This window comes from Odocoileus virginianus, chromosome 6 (assembly GCF_023699985.2).
Source record: "Odocoileus virginianus isolate 20LAN1187 ecotype Illinois chromosome 6, Ovbor_1.2, whole genome shotgun sequence".
Taxonomy (NCBI): Eukaryota; Metazoa; Chordata; class Mammalia; order Artiodactyla; family Cervidae; genus Odocoileus; species Odocoileus virginianus.
The window spans coordinates 68,461,078-68,485,020 of NC_069679.1; the positions used below are offsets into that span (position 1 = coordinate 68,461,078).

Here is a 23,943-nt window from a genome sequence, read left to right on the forward strand (position 1 = left end):
GGACTAGTCGTTATGAGTTTGAGAAATAAACCCCACAGTCAGATAGAAGGGGGACTTGAATTGCTACTGCTCCTCATCTGTTTCCTTTTTGTTTTGATTTTTTTCAGCATCTAATGATAACATTGAACTACAATTTTTTGAGCATATACATTGCCTAATTTCATTAGGAAAAAAAAAACAGTGAGGTACAGATGAGGAGACTGAGACTTAAATTATATAACTTGGACAAATTTATGAAATGTGTTAAAATCAGAGCTGTTTTTTTCAATCTAGATTTTTCTGACTTGCAACAGTTCTTAGCCACTTTGTCCCTTGAGGCAGTAGTAGTCCATATACCAAATCTAGCCTACAGACTTACTTATATGTTTGACTACACCAGGTCTTAGTTGTGGCATGCAGGATCTTTAGCTACAGCATGTAGGACTTTTTTTTTCCCCCCAGTTGTGTCATATGGGATCTAGTTCCCTGACGAGGGATCGAACCCAGGCCCCCTGCATTGGAAGCATGAGGCTTCAACCACAGGGCCACTAGGAAACTCCCTGGATTTACTTCTTCAGATTAGCAGAGTGTCGATTTTATTGTTACTGTTTTTTTGTCTTTATTCCTCAAAGTAACAGTTGGCTAGAGCTGAGTAGTGGTAGATTATCATGGTCCTTCTTTGCTGTGAAGCCTGCTTCACTCATTTGAGCCACCTGCCTGCCCAGTACTTTGTGAGTGTGCTGTCTCTCCTCTGACTAAATTATGAAAAAAAGTAAGAGTGTCAGTTGCTCAGTTGTGTCTGGCTCTTTGCAACCCCATGGACTGTAGCCTGCCAGGCTCCCCTGTCCATGGAATTCTCCAGGCAAGAATACTGGAGTGGGTTGCCATTTCCTTCTCCAGGGGGTCTTCCTGACCCAGGGACTGAACCTGGGTTTCCAGTACTGCAGGCGGATTCTTTAACACTGAGCCCCAGGGATTGAGTCTTCTAATTACATTAGAATTGAGTTGACATTATTAGGGCTAGCATTTGTGAAGTTTAAATTGGTTTGTATATTTAAAGCCTCAGTAGAGATAACATTTATGAAGAATTATAATTAACTCAAATAAAAGGCTGATAAAACTTTTTATTTCTATAAAATTCCTTTTCCAGTTTCAGTATTTTCTCAAACTGTCTTCAGTGATTCTTGTAATATGCAGGTATATGCTATCCTCTTTTCTCACTGAAGGAAATGTGTCCATGAGTGGTGTAATTAACTAGTCCATTAATAAAGATAATTAGTATGATATGTCATTTATGGCTTTCTAAATTGATGGTCAGGTGGTCTTTTTCCAGCTGTAGTTCTTGAAATGCTATAAATCACCATTCATATCTGTTCATTATTACAGCAGGACCAATGCATTTTGAGCTGTTAGGATAAAAAAATTAAAGTTATATATAACTTAGTCAAAAACATTTTAAAATTCAACTGGTGATTTTTATCTCCTAGGAATTAGCATTTTTTTCCAGACAGGTTATGCTATTATTATAAATCAATGTATTGTGAAACTAGTAGATGATAAATCTATAAAAAATGAACTTCATTCATAGAGACCAAGAACAGAGTTTCTATCCTTAGAGAATAGCTCCCCAAATTCCTACGTTGACTAAACAATTTTTCTTTTTAAGGAAGTGTAGCTTTTCTTCAGGACTGGAGGTATTATAAATAAAAGGACCAATAAATCTAATTTATCTTATAGTTAACTTTCACTTATATGAGAAGATATGATTTTTATTCATGTTCTTAATCTAACTACTTTGTCTTTCAGCACTTGTTTCTTCAGAATTTCTCAGAGCAGGAACAAAAGATTGGTAAACCATTAATGATGGCAGGATTAGTGTTTAGAAATGAGATAAAAGTCAAGTAGTCTGAAATTACTGTAGCAGTGGTATTTGTCTGCCTTATCTGACCATCATGAGGTATGTGTGGCATTGATTTCTTAGTCACTTTCTCCAACATGCCTTGTCCCCAGATCAACTTTCTTGATTGATGGTTTTGCAACTTCCTTATGCCTAAATGGGGCTTCACAGGTGGTGCTAATGGTAAAGAGCCCACCTGCCAGTGCAGGAGACATAAGAGGCTCAGGTTTGGTCCCCGGGTTGGGAAGATCCCTTGGAGGAGGGCATGGCAACCCACTCCAGTGATCTTGCCTGGAGAATCTCACAGACAGAGGAGCCTGGCAGGCCATAGTCCGTAGGGTCGCAAAGAGTTGGGACACTACTGAAGTGTCTCAGCACACATGTATGCCTAACTGATTTCTAAAGTAAAGGAACAAAATCTCTGATTCTTAAATGCATTTATAAGTGACTGATAATCAAGATATTTTCTTTTTCAGCATATGAGCAGGAGAAAAATTAAACTTGTAAAAGCAGCTGAAACATGTTTTATACAAATGAGGTTTTGTTGAATAAAGGAATTGGACACACTACTTTAGCAACTACATTGTGTTTTTAGGATTCAGATGTTGAGCAGTTTTCTTTGGCTCTAAACGAAAGTGCTGTATAAGTAGGTTGAGAACCTGTAACTTAACATTTTGTTGTTGTTTAGTCGCTAAGTCATGTCTGACTCTTTTTGTGACCCAGTGGGCTATCTGCCAGGCTCCTCTGTCCATGGGATTTTCCAGACAAGAATGCAGGAGTGGGTTATCTTCTCCAGGGGATCTTCCTGACCCAGGGATCAAACCCGCACCCCCAGCATTGCAGGTAGATTATTTACTGCTGCACCACCTGTGAAACATTACCTAGGATAAACGCAGCTCATCAGATGCTCTGATGAGTGAAGTTCAGATGGCTAGTGTGAGATGTCGTTTAGCAGAGCACATCTCCTCTTTGTAACAGAGCTGGTAACAGAAAGCAAAGCATTTGCCCAGAGCTCTTGGGCAGCACTCCTCAAACCCTGGTGCTTGACCAGTTTTATCTTTACCTTCCATTCCTTTGCAGAGCAGTATACTTGTGAAAATGAAATGGGGAAAAAGGCATAGAAAATACAAGCCCAGATGCAGTATCGTGAGATTTAACAGACATATAACTGCTCCTATAGTTGTAAAAATCATATTGCTATAAAATTTTTCAAAGACTTTCTCTTCTCATGTTGTACTTGGTGGTGGTGGTTTTAGTCGCTTGGCCGTGTCTGACTCTTTGTGACCCCGTGGACTGTAGCCCACCAGGCTTCTCTCCCTGTGGGATTTCCCAGGCAAGAATACTGAAGTGGTTGCCATTTCCTTCCCCAGAGGATCTTTCTGACCCAAGCATCAAACCCGCAGGTCCTGCATTTCAGGCTGCCTCCTGCATTGGCAGGCGGATTTTTTACTACAAGCCTGTACTTGTTGCAGACCATTTTGGGTTATAATGCCACATTTTTTCATGTCTTAAAACAGTATAGATCCATAGATATCCAGATGAAAGTAGAGTTGCTGCTGCTGCTAAGTTGCTTCAGTCTTGTCTGACTCTGTGCGACCCCATTGACGGCAGCCCACCAGGCTCCCCTGTCCCTGGGATTCTCCAGGCAAGAGTACTGGAGTGGGTTGCCATTTCCTTCTCTGGAAAGTAGTGTTACTCCTATCTCAATAAAGTTTTTAAGGTAATTAGTAATGCACTCATTTCAAAAGGAACTGTCTGATACAGTGTAGTTCAAAATCAGTGTTGAGCAAACTGTTTAACATCCAGCTCTCTTCTGTTAAATGGCCTTGTAGGATTGTTGTGAGGATGTAAGGAAATAACGTAGCACAGGGCTTAACACTATCTGGAACGTAAGAACTTTAGAATAAACATTGAGGATTATCCTCAGTACTGATTGTGAAAACTTTCTAAAGATTTTCATTTTTATATCTTTGTTCTAAATTATAATTTTTAAACCTTTTCTTTTGGAATAGACTTCTAATAATGGGTAAACTCCTCCCTTCCCCACCCCAAATCATGAAACTTCTCTGCAATTTGGAATCCGAAAGGTTTTGCTTCAGGGTTGGCTTTCCAGGTCACCATGAATGTTTTTTTTGGAGAGGCCAGGGCTTTTCCACTGGTCTCCTTGCTGTATAGTATTTTTCTCAGTATTTAACTTTTTCTTCTTCTTTTTGTTAAACTTTTCTAGCTCAAATTACTTTATGTTTTTCATTTCTTAATTGAACCCTGACTAATACAGCTAAGGTAATGGGTTGTAAGGGCTTCCCAGGTGACTCAGTGGTAGAGAATCCTCCTGCCTGTGCAGGAGACGGAGGTTCAATGCATGGGTCAGGAAGATCCCCTGGGGGAAGAAATGACAACCCACTCCAGTATTCTTGCCTAGGAAGTCGAGTGGACAGAGGAGCTTGATGGGCTCCAGTCCATAGAGTTGCAGACACAACTCAGTTGTGGACACAACTGAGCACGCACACACAGTGGGTCATAAAATCGTATAACTACTGAGACTGAGCAGTAAATCAGCCCTGGAGTGAGATAAAATGGTCCACGTGTCACAATATGTGGCAGCTGACCTCCCGGGTCAGTGCCTAGGGGTTTCGGGGAGTCCTAAGAACTGTGGTCAGCCACAGATGTCGTTTAATGACACCAGCCCTGGCATTGCCTTCCTGCTTTTCAGAAGTTGAAAATATTGAGTCTTCTAAATTTTATACTTTGGTTGCTAATTCAAATATTATTACATTGCTGTGTGGGTCAAAAAACCTGTTTATGAGCTGCCAGTCTCAAACTTCTGGGCTGGACTTCTCATTCCTAAGCTCTCTGTGAAGTAGAAAGGGCTAACTAGCAACAGAAGGGGAGGGACAGCAAGTAGAGGAAATAAGTCACAGCATGACGTCAGGGGCGGGCACTGAAAAAATTTCAGATTGCTACAAACCCTCAACACACCGTTGTTCTGAACCACTTTGAAAAGGGGAAAATGTCTCTATCTGCATATTAAGGGCACTGTGCTCTCTAATCCCACAGTATAATAACAATAGCTACAGTATCAATTTGTGTGTTAAATTCTGCTATGATTTTACAGTGACCTTGAAAAGGAAGAGCCTCAAGCTTTGTTAAGTTCAAAGCCACTATATGCTCTCTAAATAAAAGATTTTTAAGCCTAGCTGTATAATAGAGGCTCTTTGTGGAAAATTTGTAAAACGTGATAACGTGTGAAAGGAAAATAAAACTATTATCCCACTGGAGAATCACTAGTAACATTTTTGTTTCTTTTCATTCATTTTTTTTTGCATGTTTGTTTGCATTTTTAATATGGTTGATTATGTAGTGTGTACGTGTGTGTATGTATGTATATGTGTGTGTGTGTGTACATATATATATATATTTTTTTTTTTTTTTTTTTTGCATTCCCCCTTCTTTTATCTGGGAAACTTCCTTGGTGGCTCAGATGGTAAAGCATCTACCCGCAATGCGGGAGACCTGGGTTCAATCCCTGGGTCAGGAAGATCCCCTGGAAAAGGAAATGGCAACCCACTCCAGTATTCTTGCCTGGAAAATCCCATGGATGGAGGAGCCTGGTAGGCTACAGTCCATGGGGTCGCAAAGAGTCAGACATGACCTTTCACTTAACTTTTCACTTCTTTTATCTGGTATTCTTTTCCTTTATCATTAAAAACATGTTCTAGGCACTTTTGGCCTCATTTGGCCACACCTTGTGGCTGTGGAAACCAGCGTTTGAACCGGAGCCCCTGGGCAGTTAAAGAATGGAATCCTAACCACTACACAGCCAGGGAATTCCCTCTAGGCACTTTTTCACGTCTTCATTACATTCAGTTATTTTATATACAGAAATTCTTATTATGCATTTGTTTTCAAGTTTTGCCATACCGTTGGGTTTTTTTTTTAATGATAATAGTGTTGAATGGATATTTTTGTGTCTAATGCTATGACCACATTTCAGATTGTTTCCTTAGGCGTAGAATGACAGGATTAAAGAATGTAGATATCCTCAAGAAGAGTCTCAGTCTATATTACCAGGTTTTCTTAATGTGTTGTTTCCAACTAATGCAAATGACACTGTATTCTTACAAACACTGAGTACCATCACTTTTAATTTTTAAAACTTTGCTAATTTGATAGGGAAAAATTATTTTTTTCTCAGTTCAATCAAACTTCTTGTGTATTAATAATATTCGTTGTCAGTGTTTTCCCAGGTCTTTCCCACGCATCAGTGGGTTTTTGTTTTTGTAGTCACGTTGAGCAGTCTTATGAGATTTTGTTTAATTTTTAGAAAGGACTTATGCAAAAAAAAAAAGCAAGTTGGTCTTGTTTTCCAAGATTGAAGGAAGTAGCATCAGTGGAGTATTGCTTGTTATTACCTCTATGCAAATGAATTTAGTAAAGGGAAATCTGTATGCCACTGGCATAATGGTAGTGATGTAGCATTGTTCACTTGAACTTCCATCCAAGTATCTGGGTTTTGTATTGTGATTCTTGTGCAGGAGGGGCTTAGAAGCATTTACGGCATACTCCCAATGAGGTTGGAGATAAGTGCTAGTGACAACTGCTCTGTATTAAGTGTGCTAACATCATATGCCTACATGCTAGTATTAGTAGTGGTAATCCTGTCCTCCAGAGAAGGATATTGAACTTGCTTGGTGTCACAGAGCCACGGCTTAGAGGCAGGAAGCTTTTAGACATCTTGTCTCAGTTGTCAGGACTTGAAGAATCAAGTTCATATTTGAGTTTTCTTGATTACTGTTACTGTGTTACTGTCACTTAGCAGCAGATCATATAGTAGGTAAATTGACATCAGGAGGTGTCTCCTTGAAGCAGGTTTATTTGTAAGAATATGGAGAAAGCCTTTATTGCTTCAACAAGGGTTACTTTGTGCCCTGTGATATTTCATCCCTTCAGTGCTTACAGCTTTGAAGGAGTCAGTCTTATAACAAGAGATGCATCTTTCATTTTTTAGGAAACTGCAGTTGGTGTTTTTCAGTAGAAGATGAGCATGGTATAAGGGAGATTGAAATAATTTTCAGTATTAAAAGCTTTAAAAATTATTGGCATGTATTTAATTGAACCAAACAATTTATTGACTGTTTCTGTGAGCAAGGAAAGAAAAACCATTTAACTACCTTGGTATCTGCCAAGAAAACTAAACTGACTTCAAAGCTTGCACTGCGCTGATAGCTTAATGGCACTGAGTCCAAACTGCTGTTTTAATTAATACTTCTGGTCAGTCCTTTGGCTTAGTCAGCTACAGACGTGGAATTGTAAAATGAGATAGCACCAGACAAATGGCATTGCCCAGTTCATGCCTCTCTTGAGCAAATATTTCACTTGTTCAACAGATATTATTGCTTTGGGAACTTTTTTCATCTTGAACCACACATGAAATTTGTAGTTCTTCATTTAAATACAGCTTTTCAGTGATTTACCATAAGCAAAGGAGAGAACTTGTCAGCGTTTTGACTTTGACATGTATGCTGTTCTGAGATTAAATAACAAGTTGTGAAGTTGTGTGAAAGAATACAGCTCTACAAATAACATGGAGCCCCATCTCTAGTGCTTGAAATAAATTGAGTCTAAAATGATTTAGGTAGTTTAAGAAAAATGGAAACTATAACCCATGGCAGTTATGCTTATTTTTTTGACTATTGGATTTTTTGTTTCCGTGAGAAGTGTTCCCTCTATAATTAGGTTGCAGTGAGAAAGTTACTACACGTTTATCAAGCTAGTCAAAATTATGTACAATAAATAATCTTCATATCACTTTGCTGAAGATTGAAGCAGTGACTAAATAGTGATTGAAACAGTGCTGAAGATTGAAACAGGTTTTGAACTCCTGGGAAAAAAAAAAGGTGTCATTTAAGGCATTTGCATTAATGAGACAAATGACTGCGTTGCCTCACATTTACTGTGGTGGAATCCTATTATGATTCCTTATTTTATGTACTTTAATACCCCTTGAGCCAAAGGATACATTCTGAATCAAATAACCACTGAAAATTCTAGCTATGGTTACACTTTTAAGGGACATGTTAGGCCTATTTCCCAGCACAAGTGTTCTAAAGAGGTTCCAGAGCATTTATATACTTGTTGATTTTAAGGGCCAGTTGAATGGCAGGTACCAGGTCCCCAGTGCCTTGTATGAATCGGGGTATTTAATTCATTCTCTTTGTATATGTTTAGGGAAGAATCTGTTATGTGTCAAGATACTAGTCTATAAACTAAGTATTCAGCAGTAAATTAAAAACAAAAATTTCTGCCTTCACAGAACTTAACATTTTGGTGTAAGGAGTTCCAAGAACAAACATAGGTTTGTCTAACTTAGTTAAATAACTTAGTTAAGCATAGGAGGTTTAACTTCATTTGGTAAATAAATGTATGTACTCTTAATTTCAAAGTAGACTGAAAGCATAATACAGTAATTTTAGCTCATACTGCCTTTCCTTTGAGGAAATATTACAAAGTGAGATGATTTACTCAAGTTTACCTCAGAGATCTCTTTTTCCAAATTCTCAAATTCTTTTTTTTCTGACTCTTTAAAATGATATTGTAATACAGATCTCGGGCTTCCCTGATGGCTTAGTGGTAAAGAATCTACGTCCATTGGCTGACCTGAGTTCGGTCCCCAAGTCAGGGAGATTCCCTAGAGAAGGAAATGGCAGCCCACTCCAGTATTGTTGCTTGGGAAATCCCATGGACAGAGAAGCCTGGTGGGCTACAATCCATGGGGTCACGAAAGAGTCAGACATGACTTTGTGAAATCTAAACAACAAACACAGATCTCTTTAGCCATAATCTGAATCAGATGTCCAGCAATAGCAGAATGGATAAACTGTGGTATTCTTATGGTTATTATTGATAAAGCTTCTTTGAGCGTTTTTATACAAGTTTTGGGGGGAGACATATGCTTTCATTTCTCTTGGTAAATAACCCAAAAGTGGAATTACTGGTTTAACTTCATAAGAGACTACCAGTTTTCTGAAGTGATTGTACTATTTTACGCTCAGCCAAACAACATATGGGAGTTCCAGTTGGTCTGTATCCTTGCCATCGTTTAGTGTTGTTGGTCTCTTTGATATTAGCCATTCTAGTGGGTGTGAAGAAGTATCTCATTATAGTATAAGTTTGCGTTTTGATGATGACTAAATGATGTTGAACATCTTTTCATGGGCTTACTGGCCATTCATATATCTTTTGTGAAGTATCTGTTCAGTGTTTTACCTTTTTAAAATTTTTAACTTTAATTTTGTCTCTTACTGAGTTGTAATCATTCTTTATATTTCAAATGCAAGTTCTTTGTCAGTGGCTTAGGTTGGGTTACCCAGAATACAGATGCTCCGAAGATTTGCAGAAAGATTTACAGGAAGTTTATTGGGTGGTGTTCTTGGGAATAACCAAGTGTTAGTTGCTCAGTCGTAGCCGATTCTTTGTACCTCCATGGACTGTAGCCCATCAGACTCCTCTGTTCATGGAATTCTCCAGGCAAGAATACTGGAGTGAGTAGTCATTCCTTTCTCCAGAGGATCTTCCTGACCCAGGGATCAAACCCGGGTCTCCTGCATTGCAGGCCACCATGTGAGCCACCAGGGAATAACAACTATGAAAGAATGAGCAGGATTAAACAGATGAAGAAGTGAAGCTGTAAGTTGGTTGCAGTAGAGGCCTCAGATCACTCCCCAGAAGGCACTGAAGCTTTATGGCCCTTCCGAGATATTCTGAACTGAGGCTTTGTACCTGCATCCGCATAGCAGCAAGTTGGGCTAGTCACTGGATATGGACTGCTCGAGGGGAGGGAATGTGACTTTTAGGTTAGTTCCCTTTGGCCCAAGGGCAGTATCTCAGAGGGATTTAGCTGAAAGTCATCAGTAGGCAACATTGCCAGCACTTGGAGGAACAGGTGTCTCCAACCTGAAGGGGCCTAATATTGTTACCATAACACCCACCACACATATCTGTATTTCCAATACAGATATATGTACTTTCTTCCAGTGTGTAGCCTGCCTATTCATTTCTTAATGAATCAGCAAACATTTAAAATTCTGATGTTGAACTTCTTTCTCTTAAAATAGTTTGTGTTTTTTGTGTCCCTGTTGAGAAATCTTTGCCAACCCCAAGATTGCCAAGATTTTCTATATTTTTTTGCTAACAGCCGTTGAGTTTTAGGTTTTATATTTAGGTGTATAATCCATCAGGAATTAATTTTCATGTGTATGATTTGAGCTACCACCCAAGTAATTCTTGAAGGCAGTTAGCTCTTTCTCTTTTAGGTACATCCCTTTCCTCTTCTCATCTTCCCTTATTTGCAAAGCTGAGGCATCTTTCATTTCCATTTCCCAGAGTAGAGCAGAGTCGAAATGTTGACAGGACAGTCTTCTTCCCTAATAATTTATTCATTAGTTTGAATTGTGGAGTTCTGAAACTAAGGCCCTCAAATGAAATGATAGTCCGGTGCAGTTTTACCCTTATTTTTGTCCTTTCTTTGCAGTAAAACTTGACATTCATGATTGTTTTAAGCAAAGGTGACTTTTATGAATTGTTTAGAGAGAATGATGAAAAGACTAATTACTTGCCATGTCAGAGCTATTTTTCCATCTTGTGTTCTCCATACTCGGACAGTTGTTCTCAAATGAATGCTGTGATTAGCAGTGCTTTGGTGAGTTTAGTAACTTGGAAAAGACAAAAACTCTTAGAATAGCTCAATATTGAACATTAAAATAGGAACACCAGCTGTTTGATGTCCTTTTCCCAAAATGCTTCAACCATGTTCTCCTGTTGCCTCCTATATGTTCATAGGATGTGTAGAAATGTTATTTTAAAGAAGAAAAGTTGAGGTGCTGACTTGTTAACTGATTTGAACATGAAGTTAGTTCTGCCTCCCAAGCCAACGCCCCAACCATTGGATGCGTTCAGAACTCTCTCAGTTTGTAAGTCATTAATAGCCATCCAGAATGTGTGAAGGGCTAACCTGGCCTAGGTGCTAAGGGGATTTCCTTCTTGCTATAGGGCAAGTATTAGCTGGTGCTGACTTTGCGGCTATGGTTCCCCCATTTTCAATAGAGACACAATAGATATTGATCCCTTCTTTCTTCCCAAACAAGGAGCAGGTAATATTTCTACTAGCTTTTCAGCTAAGAACCTCCCTTAGAGGCAGTACTTGTATGTGTATATTCCCACAGCTTCAGTAGTATTTCAGAACTAATAGAGCCGTTGTTATTTTTGCTAACCTCATAAAAGAAACTAAAACAGAAAAGGTGAGTACGTGATATACTGTAAAATTATTTAAAGTTTTTCATAAGCAACATAAATGCCCTCTTTTAGTTTTAAAGATCATTTTTCATACTGCCAAGATTCTAAGAAGGGTACATCGCTGCTTCAGGAAATTTTGAGACATAATCTTTTATATCTTATATGTCAGGATACAGTCTCCTAAGGAAATCTGAGTAAAAAGAAGAAGTTGGTATTAGTGGATTAAAGCCATAGATCATTTATGGCATTGATTCTAATGATGGTTTCATAGATGTATACTTCCAAATACATAAAGTTGTATACATTAAATATCTACAGCTCTAGTATGTCAATCGAGCATTTTTTTTAAAACTAGAGGACATTTTAGTATTAAACTAAATATGTTTTTTCATTGCATGAGTACTACATGTTCATTGCAGATAAGTAAATGTAATATATTACATATTATATTTATAAACTATAAAGAAAAATTGTTAATGTTTACACTTGTTCTGCTTATATATATACTTTTTCAAAAGAACTATGAGATTATCAATACATAGTTTGCCAGTAGCTTTTTCCTCATAGCAGTACATCAGCCTTTTTAAAAAATTAATTAACTTATTTGTTTTTGGTTGTGCTGGATCTTCGTTGCTGCACGGGCTTTCTCTTGTAGTGAGCAGGGGCTGCTGTTGGATGTGGTACACGAGCTTCTGATTGCATTGGCCACTCTTGTTACTCGGTTGCAGAGCATAGCCTGCAGCTCGCGGGCTGTAGAGTGTGGGCTGTGTAGTTGTGGCACCCGGGCTAAGTTGCCCCATGACATATGGGATCTTACCGGATCAGTGATGAAACCCGTGTCCCCTGCATTGGCAGGTGGATTCTTACCCACTGGACCACCAGGGAAGTCATGTCATTACTTTCTGTATCCATGAGTAGACCTCTGTCATAATTTTTAATTGCTGAGCTACTAACACTTTCACTTTTCACTTGATGCTATGATGAAGTTTTTAAGTTTATTAGCTAATCTCCTTTCTTGGACATTTAGATTATTTTCAGGTTTGCATTCTTAATATGTACAGTGGCCATCTTTGCATAGTTCTTTCTTTCTTAGGAAAATTTCTAGCAGTGAAATTGCTGGATCAGAGAATTCACATTTTTGAGGCTTTAAATATAAATTACCAAATTGGGGTCCAGATAGGTTGCAATAGCTCCCAATTCCTCCAGTTTAAGACGAATATGCTAACTTCTCCCTATTGTGGGTAGTAGACAAGTTTTCCCACTTCACTGCCAATCTGGTAAGCTTAAAAATGGTATCTCCTTGTTCTAATTGGCATTATTATTCATGAAGCTTGGGCTTCCCTGATGGTAAAGAATCCACCAGGAACACAGGTGAAGCAGGAGATGAGCGTTTGATACCTAGGTCAAAAAATCCCCTGGAGGAGGGCATGGCAATCCACTCCAATATTCTGGAGAATCCCATGGACAGAGGAGTCTGGCGAGCTACAGTCCATGGGGTCACAGAGAGTCAGGCACGACTGAAGGGACTGAGCACACTTTGACAAGCTGACCCTTTTTCACGTTCACTGGCCATTGTAGATTTTGGCCTCACAACTAAGCAGCTCACCGTCTTCATTGCAGATACTTCAGAAACTTTCCCCCTATTTAGTCATCAGTCTTTTCAACAGCTTATGTTTTCTTTCCAGGAGCGACTAAAGCTGGTGACTGTTTTGGGTGCCGGCCTCCTCTGTGGAACTGCACTAGCGGTCATTGTGCCTGAAGGAGTACACGCACTTTATGAAGATATTCTTGAGGGTGAGAGAGAGATGGGCCTTCTTTGAGCTATGTTATTGATGTGGAGAGCTCAAAAGAGAAGCTTGGTGATATTTTTTTCTGAAAACAGTTCACACGTTTGCCATAGAATATATGCCAAAGCATATCTTTTGATGTCTTTGACAATAAACACGTCAGTAGCAGTTTGTGAATTGAATGCCTCCGTCCATGAATACCACTTAAGATTTATTCGCAATAACACATGAATTGCGGCCTTTCTCAGAAGGACAATCATTCTTTTTAATGCCTATGCAAAACTTCCAAATTCCTACATGACAATGATTCTATTTTTAGTGTTCTTTAGTTAAAAAAAAATATATATATATATATAGAGAGAGAAACACATTTGGATTCAAGGACTCTTTAAAAATTTTTTTAACCATTTTGTTTTAAAATTTTATGCATTTATTTATGGCTGTTCTGGGTCTTCGTTGCTGTATTGACTTTTTCTACTTGCTGTGCACAGGCTTCTCTTTGCGGTGGCTTCTCGTTGCAGAGCACGGACTCTGGGGCATGCAGGCTTCAGTAGCTACAGCACATGGGCTCGGTAGCTGCAGCTCCCAGGCTCTGGAGCACAGACTCAATAGTTGTGATGCACAGGCTTCGTTGCTCCAAGGCATGTGGGGTCTTCCTGGACCGGGGAGGGAACCTGTGTTTCTTGCATTGGCGGGCGGATTTGTTACCACCGAGCCACCAGGGAGGCCCCTCAAGGACTCTTTATAGTGAACCCTGTAGATGATGAGGACTTCTGTCGTAGAGGGAACTAAGAAATCAGAGACCTCTCCACAGTCCTGACCGTGTTCACAGCTGTGGAAGAGTAAATGCTGGGCAGTCAGCTTGCTTCATTCACCTGCTAAATGATTTGGTCCTTTATCTCAGCTCGGAGGCATACTCGATTCACATTTGTGGTTCAGCAAAATCAGATTCCCACCTGTCATGAAACGTCCCCTTGACTGAAACCACAAATATTATATTGGTGAGCTGACTCTTCAGATGCCAAGAGTCTGCTGGACTTTAAGAATAGAATAAAGAGATCAACACCTTCCAAATTTCTTACTAGTCACAGCATAATAAATAGTTTTTCAGATGTTAGTAGAGGAAAAAAACCGTGTCCTGTCTTCAGAGAGATGATGCTTATATGCCTGGGGTGTGAATATGGTCATAGTGGTAAAGAGTGAGGATCGTGGGGGTTAGTGAAAGATAGGACAGAGGTCAGCCTTAGGAGGAAAAAATAACAAATTAGGAGACTTAGAGCCGTGGTTTCCACTCTTTTTGATCATATATTCTATTGAGAAAAAAAGATAATACATGTGCTATTGCACTGATATACTCTACATTATAAAACATACTCCTTAAATAGAAAATTTTGGAAAATGAAATTTAAAGTAACAGTATATAGATCAGTATTTCCTTTCATGTTCTAGTGGATCATCTTGAGTTTTCCTGGGTATGCTCATCCCACTGTGGAAATTACTGTGCTGGTGTGCTAGAAAACATTCAGACTATGATTAAATAGACACTTAAAATTTGTTTTGCTTGGCTTTGTGCTAAGAATTTTGGGTGTTAGTTGTTTGCTAAACTTGTCTGATAATAAAAGTTTCTTGAGGGAGGGGTGCATTTTAAAAGTACAGTTTTCTGACCCCCAACCTAGACTATTGAATCAAAATCTCCAAGGAAGATATTTGGGTATATCTAATTTTAACAAGTTGTCAAATGATTCTTATTAGACAATTTGGGAAACACTAGGGTAGAGGGAAAAAGTGCTTCAGCTTTAGTTTTTTATTGTTGTTATTTTGCTGATAGTTTTATGATGATTTTGATTATATAATTATAGTTTATATATATTATTATAACAATAATGTATATACCATATTCAGGTATAATTTTAAAATTAAATGTAGCTACTATGTGTTGGGTGCTTTCGTTTATTTTCAGTTTTCCTGGTTTTGGCCCAAAATAATTTTGTGGATTCATCTGAAAATAGATACATGTGCTTTATAAACCTATTTTTTTAAAATAAGCATTCTGATCTCTTTAACCTTTTTATTACAGATTATTCTCCTGCCCCAAGCCGTCATTAAAAAATCTTTTAAGGGACTTCCCTAGTGGTCCAGTGTAACAGACTCTGCTTTTACTGCAGGAGTTGTAGGTTTGATCCCTGGTCAGGGAACTAAAATCCCATATGCTGGTTGTTATTCATGGAAAAAAAAAGAAGAACTATTTTAAAACTATTTTCATTTACATATTTTACATTCACAAGGCAAAAAGCTATGACACTGAAAGATGAAGCCCTTAGGTTAGTTGGTGCCCAATATGCTACAGAAGAGGAGTGGAGAAATAGCTCCATAAGGAATAAAGAGGCTGAGCCAAAGCAGAAACAATGCCCAGTTGTGGATGTGGCTGGTGGTGAAGGTAAAGTCTGATACTGTAAAGAACAATACTGCATAAGAACCTGAAATATTAGGTCCATGAATCAAGGTAAATTGGAAGTGATTAAACAGGAGGTGGCAAGAGTGAACATCGACATTTTAGTAATCAGTGAGCTAAAATGGACAGGAATGGGCAAATTTAATTCAGGTGACCATTGTATCTCCTACTGTGGGCAAGAACCCCTTAGAAGAAAGGGAATAGCCCTCATAGTCAACAAAAAAATTCCAAAACACAATACTTGAGTGCAATCTCAAAAATGATAGAATGATCTCAGTTCATTTCCATGGCAGACCATTCATTATCACAGTAATCCAAATCTGTGCCCCAACCACTAATGATGAAGAAGCTGAAGATGACCAGTTCTATGAAGACCTACAAGACTTTCTAGAACTAACACTAAAAAGATGTCCTTTTTATCATAAGGGACTGGATGCAAAAGTAGGAAGTCAAGAGATACCTGGAATAACAGACAAGTCTGGCCTTGGAATACAAAATTAAGCAGGGCAAAGGCTAACAGAGTTTTGCCAAGAATGCACTGGTCATAGCAAAACACCCTCTTCCAACAATACAAGAGACGACTCTACACATGGACATCACCAGATGGTCAAAACCGAAATCAGATTGATTTTTATTCTTTGCAGCCAAAGATGGAGAAACTCCATATAGTCAGCAAAAACAAGGCCTGGAGCGGACTATGGCTCAGATCATTAGCTTCTTACTGCAAAATTCAGACGTAAATTGAAGAATGTAGGGAAAACCATCGGGCCATTCAGGTATGACCTAAATCAAATCCCTTACAGTTATACAATGAAAGTGACAGATAGATTCAAGGGATTAGATCTGATAGAGTGCCTGAAGAACTATGGACGGAGGTTCGTGACATTATATAGGAGGCAGTGATCAAAACCATCCTCAAGAAAAAGAAAGGCAAAATGGTTATCTTAGGAGGCCTTAGAAATAGCTGAGAAAAGAAGAGAAGCGAAAGGCAAAGGAGAAAAGGAAAGATAAACCCATCTGAATGCAGAGTTCCCAAGAATTGCACGGAAAGATAAGACAGCCTTCATAAGTGAACAATGTAAAGACATAGAAGAAAACAATATAATGGAAAAAGCTAGACACCTATTCAAGAAAATTAGAGATACCAAGGAAATATTTCTGGCAAAGATGGGCACAATAAAGGACAGAAACGGTATGGACCTAACAGAAGCAGAAGATATTAAAAAGAGGTGCCAAAATACACAGAAGAACTTTACAAAAAAGGTCTTAATAATCTGGATAACTGGCATTCGTTGGAAGGACTGATGTTGAAACTGAAATTCCAATACTTTGGCCACCTGATGTGAAGAGCTGACTCATTTGAAAAGACCCTGATGCTGGGAAAGATTGAGGGCAGGAGGAGAAGGGAACGACAGAGGTTGAGATGGTTGGATGGCATCACTGACTTAATGGACATGAGTTTGGGTGGACTCCAGGAGTTGTTGATGGACAGGGAGGCCTGGCATGCTGTGGTTCATGGGGTTGCAAAGAGTCAGACACAACTGAGAGACTGAACTGAACTGAACTGAATCTGGATAACCATGATGGTGTGACCACTCAACTAGAGCCAGATATCCTGGAGTATGAAGTCAAGTGGGCCTCAGGAAGCATTACTACAAACAAAGCTAGTGGAGGTGATAGAATTCCAGCTGAGTTATTTCAAATCCTAAAAGATGATACCGTTAAAGTGCAGCAGTCAATATGCCAGCAAATTTGGAAAACTCAGCAGTGGCCACAGGACTGGAAAAGGTCCGTTTTTATTCCAATCCCAAAGAAAGGCAACGCCAAAGAATGTTCAAACTACGTCAGAATTGTGTTCTTTTCACATGCTAGCAAGGTTATGCTCAAAATCCTTCAGGCTAGCCTTCAGAAGTACTTGAATTGAGAACTTCCAGATGTACAAGTTAGATTTAGAAAAGGCAGAGGAACCAAAGATCAAATTGCCAACATCTGTTGGATCATAGAAAAAGCAAGGGGATTCCAGAAAAACATCTACTTCTGCTTCATTGACTACACTAAAGCCTTTGACTGTGTGGATCATAACAAACTGTGGAGAATTCTTAAAGAAATGGGAATACCAGACCACCTACCTGCCCCTGAGAAATCTGTATGCAGGTCAAGAAGTAACAGAACCAGACATGGAACAACAGACTGGGTCCAAATTGGGAAAGGAGTACGTCAAGGCTGTATATTGTCACCCTGCTTATTTAACTAATATGCAGAGTACATCATGAGAGACACTGGGCTTGATGAAGCACAAGCTGGAATCAAGATTCCTGGGAGAAATATCAATAACCTCAGATATGCAGATGACACCACCCTAATGACAGAAATCTAAGAGGAACAAAAGAGCCTCTTGATGCAGGTGAAAGAGGAGAGTGAAAAAACTGGCTTAAAACTCAACATTCCAAAAAAAAAAAAAAAAACTCAACATTCAAAAAACAAAAATTATGGCATTTGATCCCATCACTTCATGGCAAATAGAGAAAAACTGGAAACATGGACAGAGTTTATCTTCTTGGGCTCCAAAATCATTGTGGATGGTGACTCCAGCCATGAAATTAGAAGACGCTTGCTTCTTAAAAGGAAAGCTATGACAAACCTCGACAGCATATTAAAAAGGAGAGACATCACTTAACCAACAAAGGTCCACATAGTCAAAGCTGTGGTTTTTCTGGTAGTCATCTATGGTTGTGAGAGTTGGACCATAAAGAAAGCTGAGTGCCAAAAAATTGATGTTTTCAAACTGTGGTGCTGGAGAAGACTCTTGAGAGTCCCTTGGACAGCAAAGAGATCAAAGCAGTCAATAAAGGAAATCAACCCTGAATATTCATCGGAAGGACTGATGCTGAAGCTGAAGCTCCAATATTTTGGCCACCTTATGTGAAGAACTGACCTATTGGAAAAGACCCTGATGCTGGGAAGGATTGAAGGCAGGAGGAGAGGGTGGCAACAGAGAAAGTGATACTTGGATGGCATCACCAACTCAATGGACAGAGTTTGAGCAAACTTCAAGAGATAGAGAAGGACAGGGAAGACTGGCATGCTGCAGTATGTAGGGTTGCAAACAGCTGGACATGACTGAGCAACTGAACAACAACAGCGTTCACTGTTTTTGGCATGAATGACTACGTTTTGTCAAATGCATAAAGTCAAAATACAGAACAGTTCCATCACTCTCATCTCCTTTTGTAATCAAACTTATCCTCCACTCCCAATCTTGAGCAACCTCTGATCTCTGTATCTATAGTTTTGTCTTTTCTCAGTGTCATATATATGCAGCCTTGTAGTCTTTGGGTCTGGCTTCTTTTAGTTAGCTTAATGCAGTTGAGAAGTCATCCTGTTGTTTGGTGTATCTGGTTTATACCTTCTCCAATATTCTTGCCTGGAGAAGTACATGGACAGAGGAGCCTGGTGGGCTAGAGTCCTTGGGGTCACAAAGAGTCGGACACTGAGTGACTAACATCCACACACAGTAATGTGTGAGAGTTCCACTTCACTCCCTTCCAAACATTTTTGTTGTCTCTTTTGTTTTAGTTTTTGTATTTTAATCACCCAAATAGATGGGTAGTTGTGTGTCTGTGTGTTTTGGTTTATTTGACTGTGTTGAGTCTTAGTTGTAAATCTGTAAAGGTTATAAGATATAAATAGAAGGTAAAAAATTTAAAACAATCAATAAAGGCCAAAAATATAAACATCAAAGCTAGGGGTCACCCTTCCCCCCAAAGAAACAGATTACCTGAAGGTTTGATTCTTAGAATGCTTTGTCCTTTGTAAATATTAATCTGAAGGAGTTCTAGTGAATGTCTTCAAAGAGTAAACTGATTCTATTATATTTATCAATAATTTAACATATGTGTCCGTAACATAGGAAGGCTATATACCATACTGGTGGAACTTATTGGAAGGATTCCTGTATGAATATCTAGGGAAAGAATTAAGCCCATAATGATTTGCTGAACACTCTGTTAGTGGCATGAGAAATACATGTCTGATGAGCAATATCCAATGATAATACTGGGTTTATATACTTCGCGGTGGGGAATGTGACATGGAACATGTCTCAGTTATTCATTACCAACCAGTGCCCTGAGTGAAATAGACACAACAGTAACAATCTGAAAGTTCTTTCAACAATGAGTAACATATGTACACAAATTTTAATTAAATATCTGGGTGTTAAAATTTTTTATTTTAGTATAGTTGATTTACAATGGGGTGTTCATTTCTACTGTATAGCAAAGTGACTCAGTTATACATATGTATATTATTTTTCATATTCTTTTCCATTATGGTTTAGCATAGGATATTGACTATATAGTTCCCTGTGCTATGCAGTAGGCCCTTGTTCTCCATTCTATAATAGTTTGCATCTAATAATCCCATACTCCCAATCCATCCCTCCCCAATCCCTCTGCCCCTTGGCAGTGAGAAGTCTTCTCTATGTGTGTGAGTCTGTTTCTGTTTCATAGATAAGTTCATTTGTGTCATATGTTAAATTCCACATGTAAGTGATGTCATATGCTATTTGTCTTTCTCTTTCTGATTCACTTCACTTAGCCTCTTGGTCCATCCATCTTGCTGCAAATGGCATTATTTCACTCCTTTTTATGGCTGAGTGTTATTCCATTGTATATATGTTCTGCATCTTGTTTATCCATTCATCTATCAGTAAACATGTATGTTGTTTCCATATCTTGGCTATTGTAAATAGTAAATAGCTGGGTTTTGAGATCTCAGGTTTTGCTGGATTGAGTTTCCTGTCCTCCAGTAGAAGTGAAAGGGTGGATGTGTTAATACTGAATATCCAGATCCCATTACTAAACTGTTAATGTGCTAACAAGTCATGGGATTATCACTCACTTTAAAAAGCTTTTTTGTTTTGTTTTGGCTAATGTTTGCAAATAAAACCAATAATGCCTACCATTCATTGTATATAATCCAGTAAATATTTGTATTTTTATATATATAATTAAATTCCACTTAGTTGTAAGTATTCAGATCTTCTATGGAAAGCTTCAATCAACAGCACACTTATTTCAAGTTTTATATGTATGTATGTGTGTGTGTGTGTGTGTGTGTGTGTGTGTATATAAAATAATGTTCCTGACATTTATTTGCCACAGTTTTATTTATACATAAAATTAAGTGTTAATTCTTTCAAAGTCGTAATGTCAGGAAATTATATACTTATATAGTGAATGCTCAAAAAATGTTAGAACTCTTTCTTTAATTTACCTTCAGAGTACGAGATGAAAGTCATCAGTCACAACAGAGTTTTCTTGAAAGCAGTTTAGATTTGGAGAAATACAGTTATTCAACACCAATCTGTTTAATAACATAGGTGACCCATTTATTCAGTATTATTTTAGATCAGAAGCTGGTATATTAGGAAGTAGGAGTTTTATTGTGACTCATAAATTTGATTCCGAAGGCTATGCCAAGAGTTCCAAAATGATTTTATAAAGAAAGCATTGTTAGGATAAGATATAGAAGGTTCTTATACTCATCTAAATTGAAAAATTCTGATATAGGTGTACCTTATTATTAAGGGATGTGAAAGTTGGACCATAAAAAAGACTTGAGTGCCAAAGAATTAATGCTTTTGAATTGTGGTACTGGAGAAGACTCTTGAGAGACCCTTGGACTGCAAGGAGATCAAACCAGTTCAGGCCTAAAGGAAATCAACCCTGAATATTCATTGGAAAGATTGATAACTAAAGTTGAAGCTCCAGTACTTTGGCCGCCTGATGCGAAGAACCGACTTATTAGAAGAGACCCTGATGATCGGAAAGACTGAAGGCAAAAGGAGAAGAGGGCGGCAGAAGATGAGGTGGTTAGATGGCATCACTGACTCAATGCACATGAACTTTAACAAACTCCAGGAGATAGTGAGGACAGGAAAGCCTGGCATGTTGCAGTCCAAGGGTTGCAAAGAGTCAGACATGACTTAGCGCCTAAACAACAACAACAGTCAAGGGAAATAATGTTGGTCATCCTTTGAAAGTTGTAATTAGGCTTGACATTTAGTTTCAGAGCTATGGATACCCCAAAAGTACTTGCCTTTAAAAATTACTATACAACTGTTCACAAATAATAGTGTGACTAACACCCTTTAATGAGGTGTTAACCTACCTTTGCACCTCAGCTCACTTTAGCATCACCTTTCACCTAATTTAGCACATACATCTGTTACCTATTAAGTCTGGATTTATAAAGAAGCATGTGCATAATTACCTTGAAAATGAAATTTTCTCAGTCACGTCTGACTCTTTGCGACCCCTTGGACTGTATGTCACCCACCAGGCTTCTTTGTCCATGGAGTTTTCTAGGTAAGAATACTGGAGTGGGTAGCCATTTCCTTCTTCAGGGGCAACCCAGGGATCAAACCTGGATCTTCTGCATTGCAGGCAGATTCTTTACCATCTGAGCCATCAGGGAAGCCATTCTAAAACATAAGACTAAAAGATTGTATTTTATTTCCATTTTTAAACATCTTTTTACATTGGAAGGAATTAATTGCATAACTTTCTAAATGAAATGACACATTAAAAAATTACCTAAGTGTGAAGGCCATTTTTTTTTTTTGCCTTCAAAATCTTATTTGTTGAGTATATACTCAATTTATGGCCTTATATTGATTGTTAGAGTTCATAGATCTACAATATAGCTTCTGCCTTCAAGAATTCACAGCTGATGGAAAATGAATAAATTAGCAGTCAGTGACAGCAGGGGTTGGCAAACTTTTTCTAAAAGGGCCAAACAGTAAATGTTTTAGGCTTTGTGGGCCAGATGGTTTCTGTTGCAGTTACTCGACTCTGCCATCATAGCATGAAAGCAGCTATAGACAGTCTGTGAACAAGTGAGCATGGCTGCGTTCCACTGCAAGTTTTATTTACAAAACTAGACATGAACCCTTGTCCTGCAGTTTGCTGCTGTCTGAATTGTAGGATAGTGATATAAAACTTATGGTTGACACACACCAGTCTGCTGGGTATGCATGAAGAGAAGAGGACACAGAAAATGTCAGGAAGGAAGGAACTTACAAGCTGAGTCTTGAAAGACAGGGTGTTATCCAGGAGAAGCAGCATGGAAGGCCCATGGATTCATGAACTGCACAGACTAAACAAAGGCAGAGATGCGAGCTCATTTTGTTAAATATTTAGTGGGGACTTTTTAAAAAAGATAATCATTCAAATCCTTTCCAATAGCATCTTTCTAAGTAGTATTGAAAAGTGTAGGTACCAAAATTCTATGACTGACTTCACTGTGTAGTTTCTTTACATCTCTAAATATGAAGAATTGATTTTGTATATTAAAATGGAAGCCTACCAAAAATTGCCTTGTCTTTAGAGAAAGTCAAGTGTTTTACTTCTTTTATTTATTTTACATTCTCAAGGCCATGCTAATTACTTGGCAGTATATGATAGTTCACTGATTTTTCACAAACCAAACACCCTTGTGTTACTATGAGGCCATATTTTAATTGTTCAACACTACCAATCAAAATTCTTAGACTGCTTCTCTCGTAAACTTAATTATTTTTCATCTCTGAGCTTTCAGTCAGTTCTCTGGATTAGAATCCTTATTGCTAACAATAATTTTTCTTGCATGAATAACAGCATGGGCACACACTGTCTGCCCACCTTTTCCTCCTAGACCTGTCTAAAGTTTGATTCTCTTTTAATTGATCACTGCAGTGTAGGTTTCTAATTTCCAGGAAATGCCTCTTATTCCAAAATCGTCCATTTCTTCCTCTGAAAGTCTCTCTTTACCGCCAGCAGTGCTTCCATGCTGAATGTAGCAACTCAGTGGATCTTGAGATAAATTTAGTAAGTTGGACTTGTGACTGGTATTTAAGAGGAGCACAAGGGAGGGAGGGACAAAGAAAAAGAAATAAGAAATTAAATTCTTTTGCATTGTAACCATTGTAAAGCTAAGTATTGTTGGGATGGCAAAGAGTCGGATAGCAACAACAGATAAGATGCATAACACTGGGAACAACACAAGGCTGTCTCCTCTCAGCTGCTTGTACTTACCATTGTACTTGGAGTCCTAGCCAGATGCTAGTCTGCAGTAAGGCCAGAAACAAAAAGACAAGGCATAAAGATTGGCAGGAAGTAAAATTATATATTTGCAGATGACATGATCACTTATGTAAAAATGGTTAAAAATGTAAAACCTCATAGTATCAAATGTTGACAATGGTATGGAGCAACTAGTACTTTTCAGATATTGCTGTTGGATATGTAAAATGGTACAACCACTTTGGAAAACAATTTGAGAGTTTTATCTTACATTGTTAAGTCACTTGAGTCGTGTCTGACTCTTTGTGACCCTATGGACTATGGCCCGCCAGGCTCCTCAGTCCGTGGAATTTTCCAGGAAAGAATACTGGAATGGACTGCCATTTCCTCCTCCAGGGGATCTTCCTGACCCAGGGATCAAACCCGTGTTTCTTATGTCTCCTGCATTGGCAGGCAGACTCTTTACCACTA

General features: G+C 38.5%; 1 protein-coding gene across 4 annotated transcripts in view; it reads left to right on the forward strand.

Moving 5' to 3' along the window:
- Positions 1-23,943, forward strand: part of SLC39A9 (solute carrier family 39 member 9) — a 42,931-nt gene that overhangs the window by 1,997 nt on the left and 16,991 nt on the right. For 2 of the 4 annotated variants that reach the window (XR_011488358.1, XM_070469548.1), the window contains exons 2-3: positions 12,853-12,961; positions 13,446-13,595. The exons of 1 other annotated variant lie outside the window; for it this stretch is intronic. Coding sequence is in view for 2 of the 3 variants with exons in the window: in XM_070469548.1 (XP_070325649.1) it covers positions 12,853-12,961; positions 13,446-13,595 (259 nt within the window). In the remaining variant the exon portion in view is untranslated. The remainder of the gene's footprint in view (positions 1-12,852; positions 12,962-13,445; positions 13,596-23,943) is intronic. One more of the 4 variants, XM_020889749.2, reaches the window with a different exon arrangement.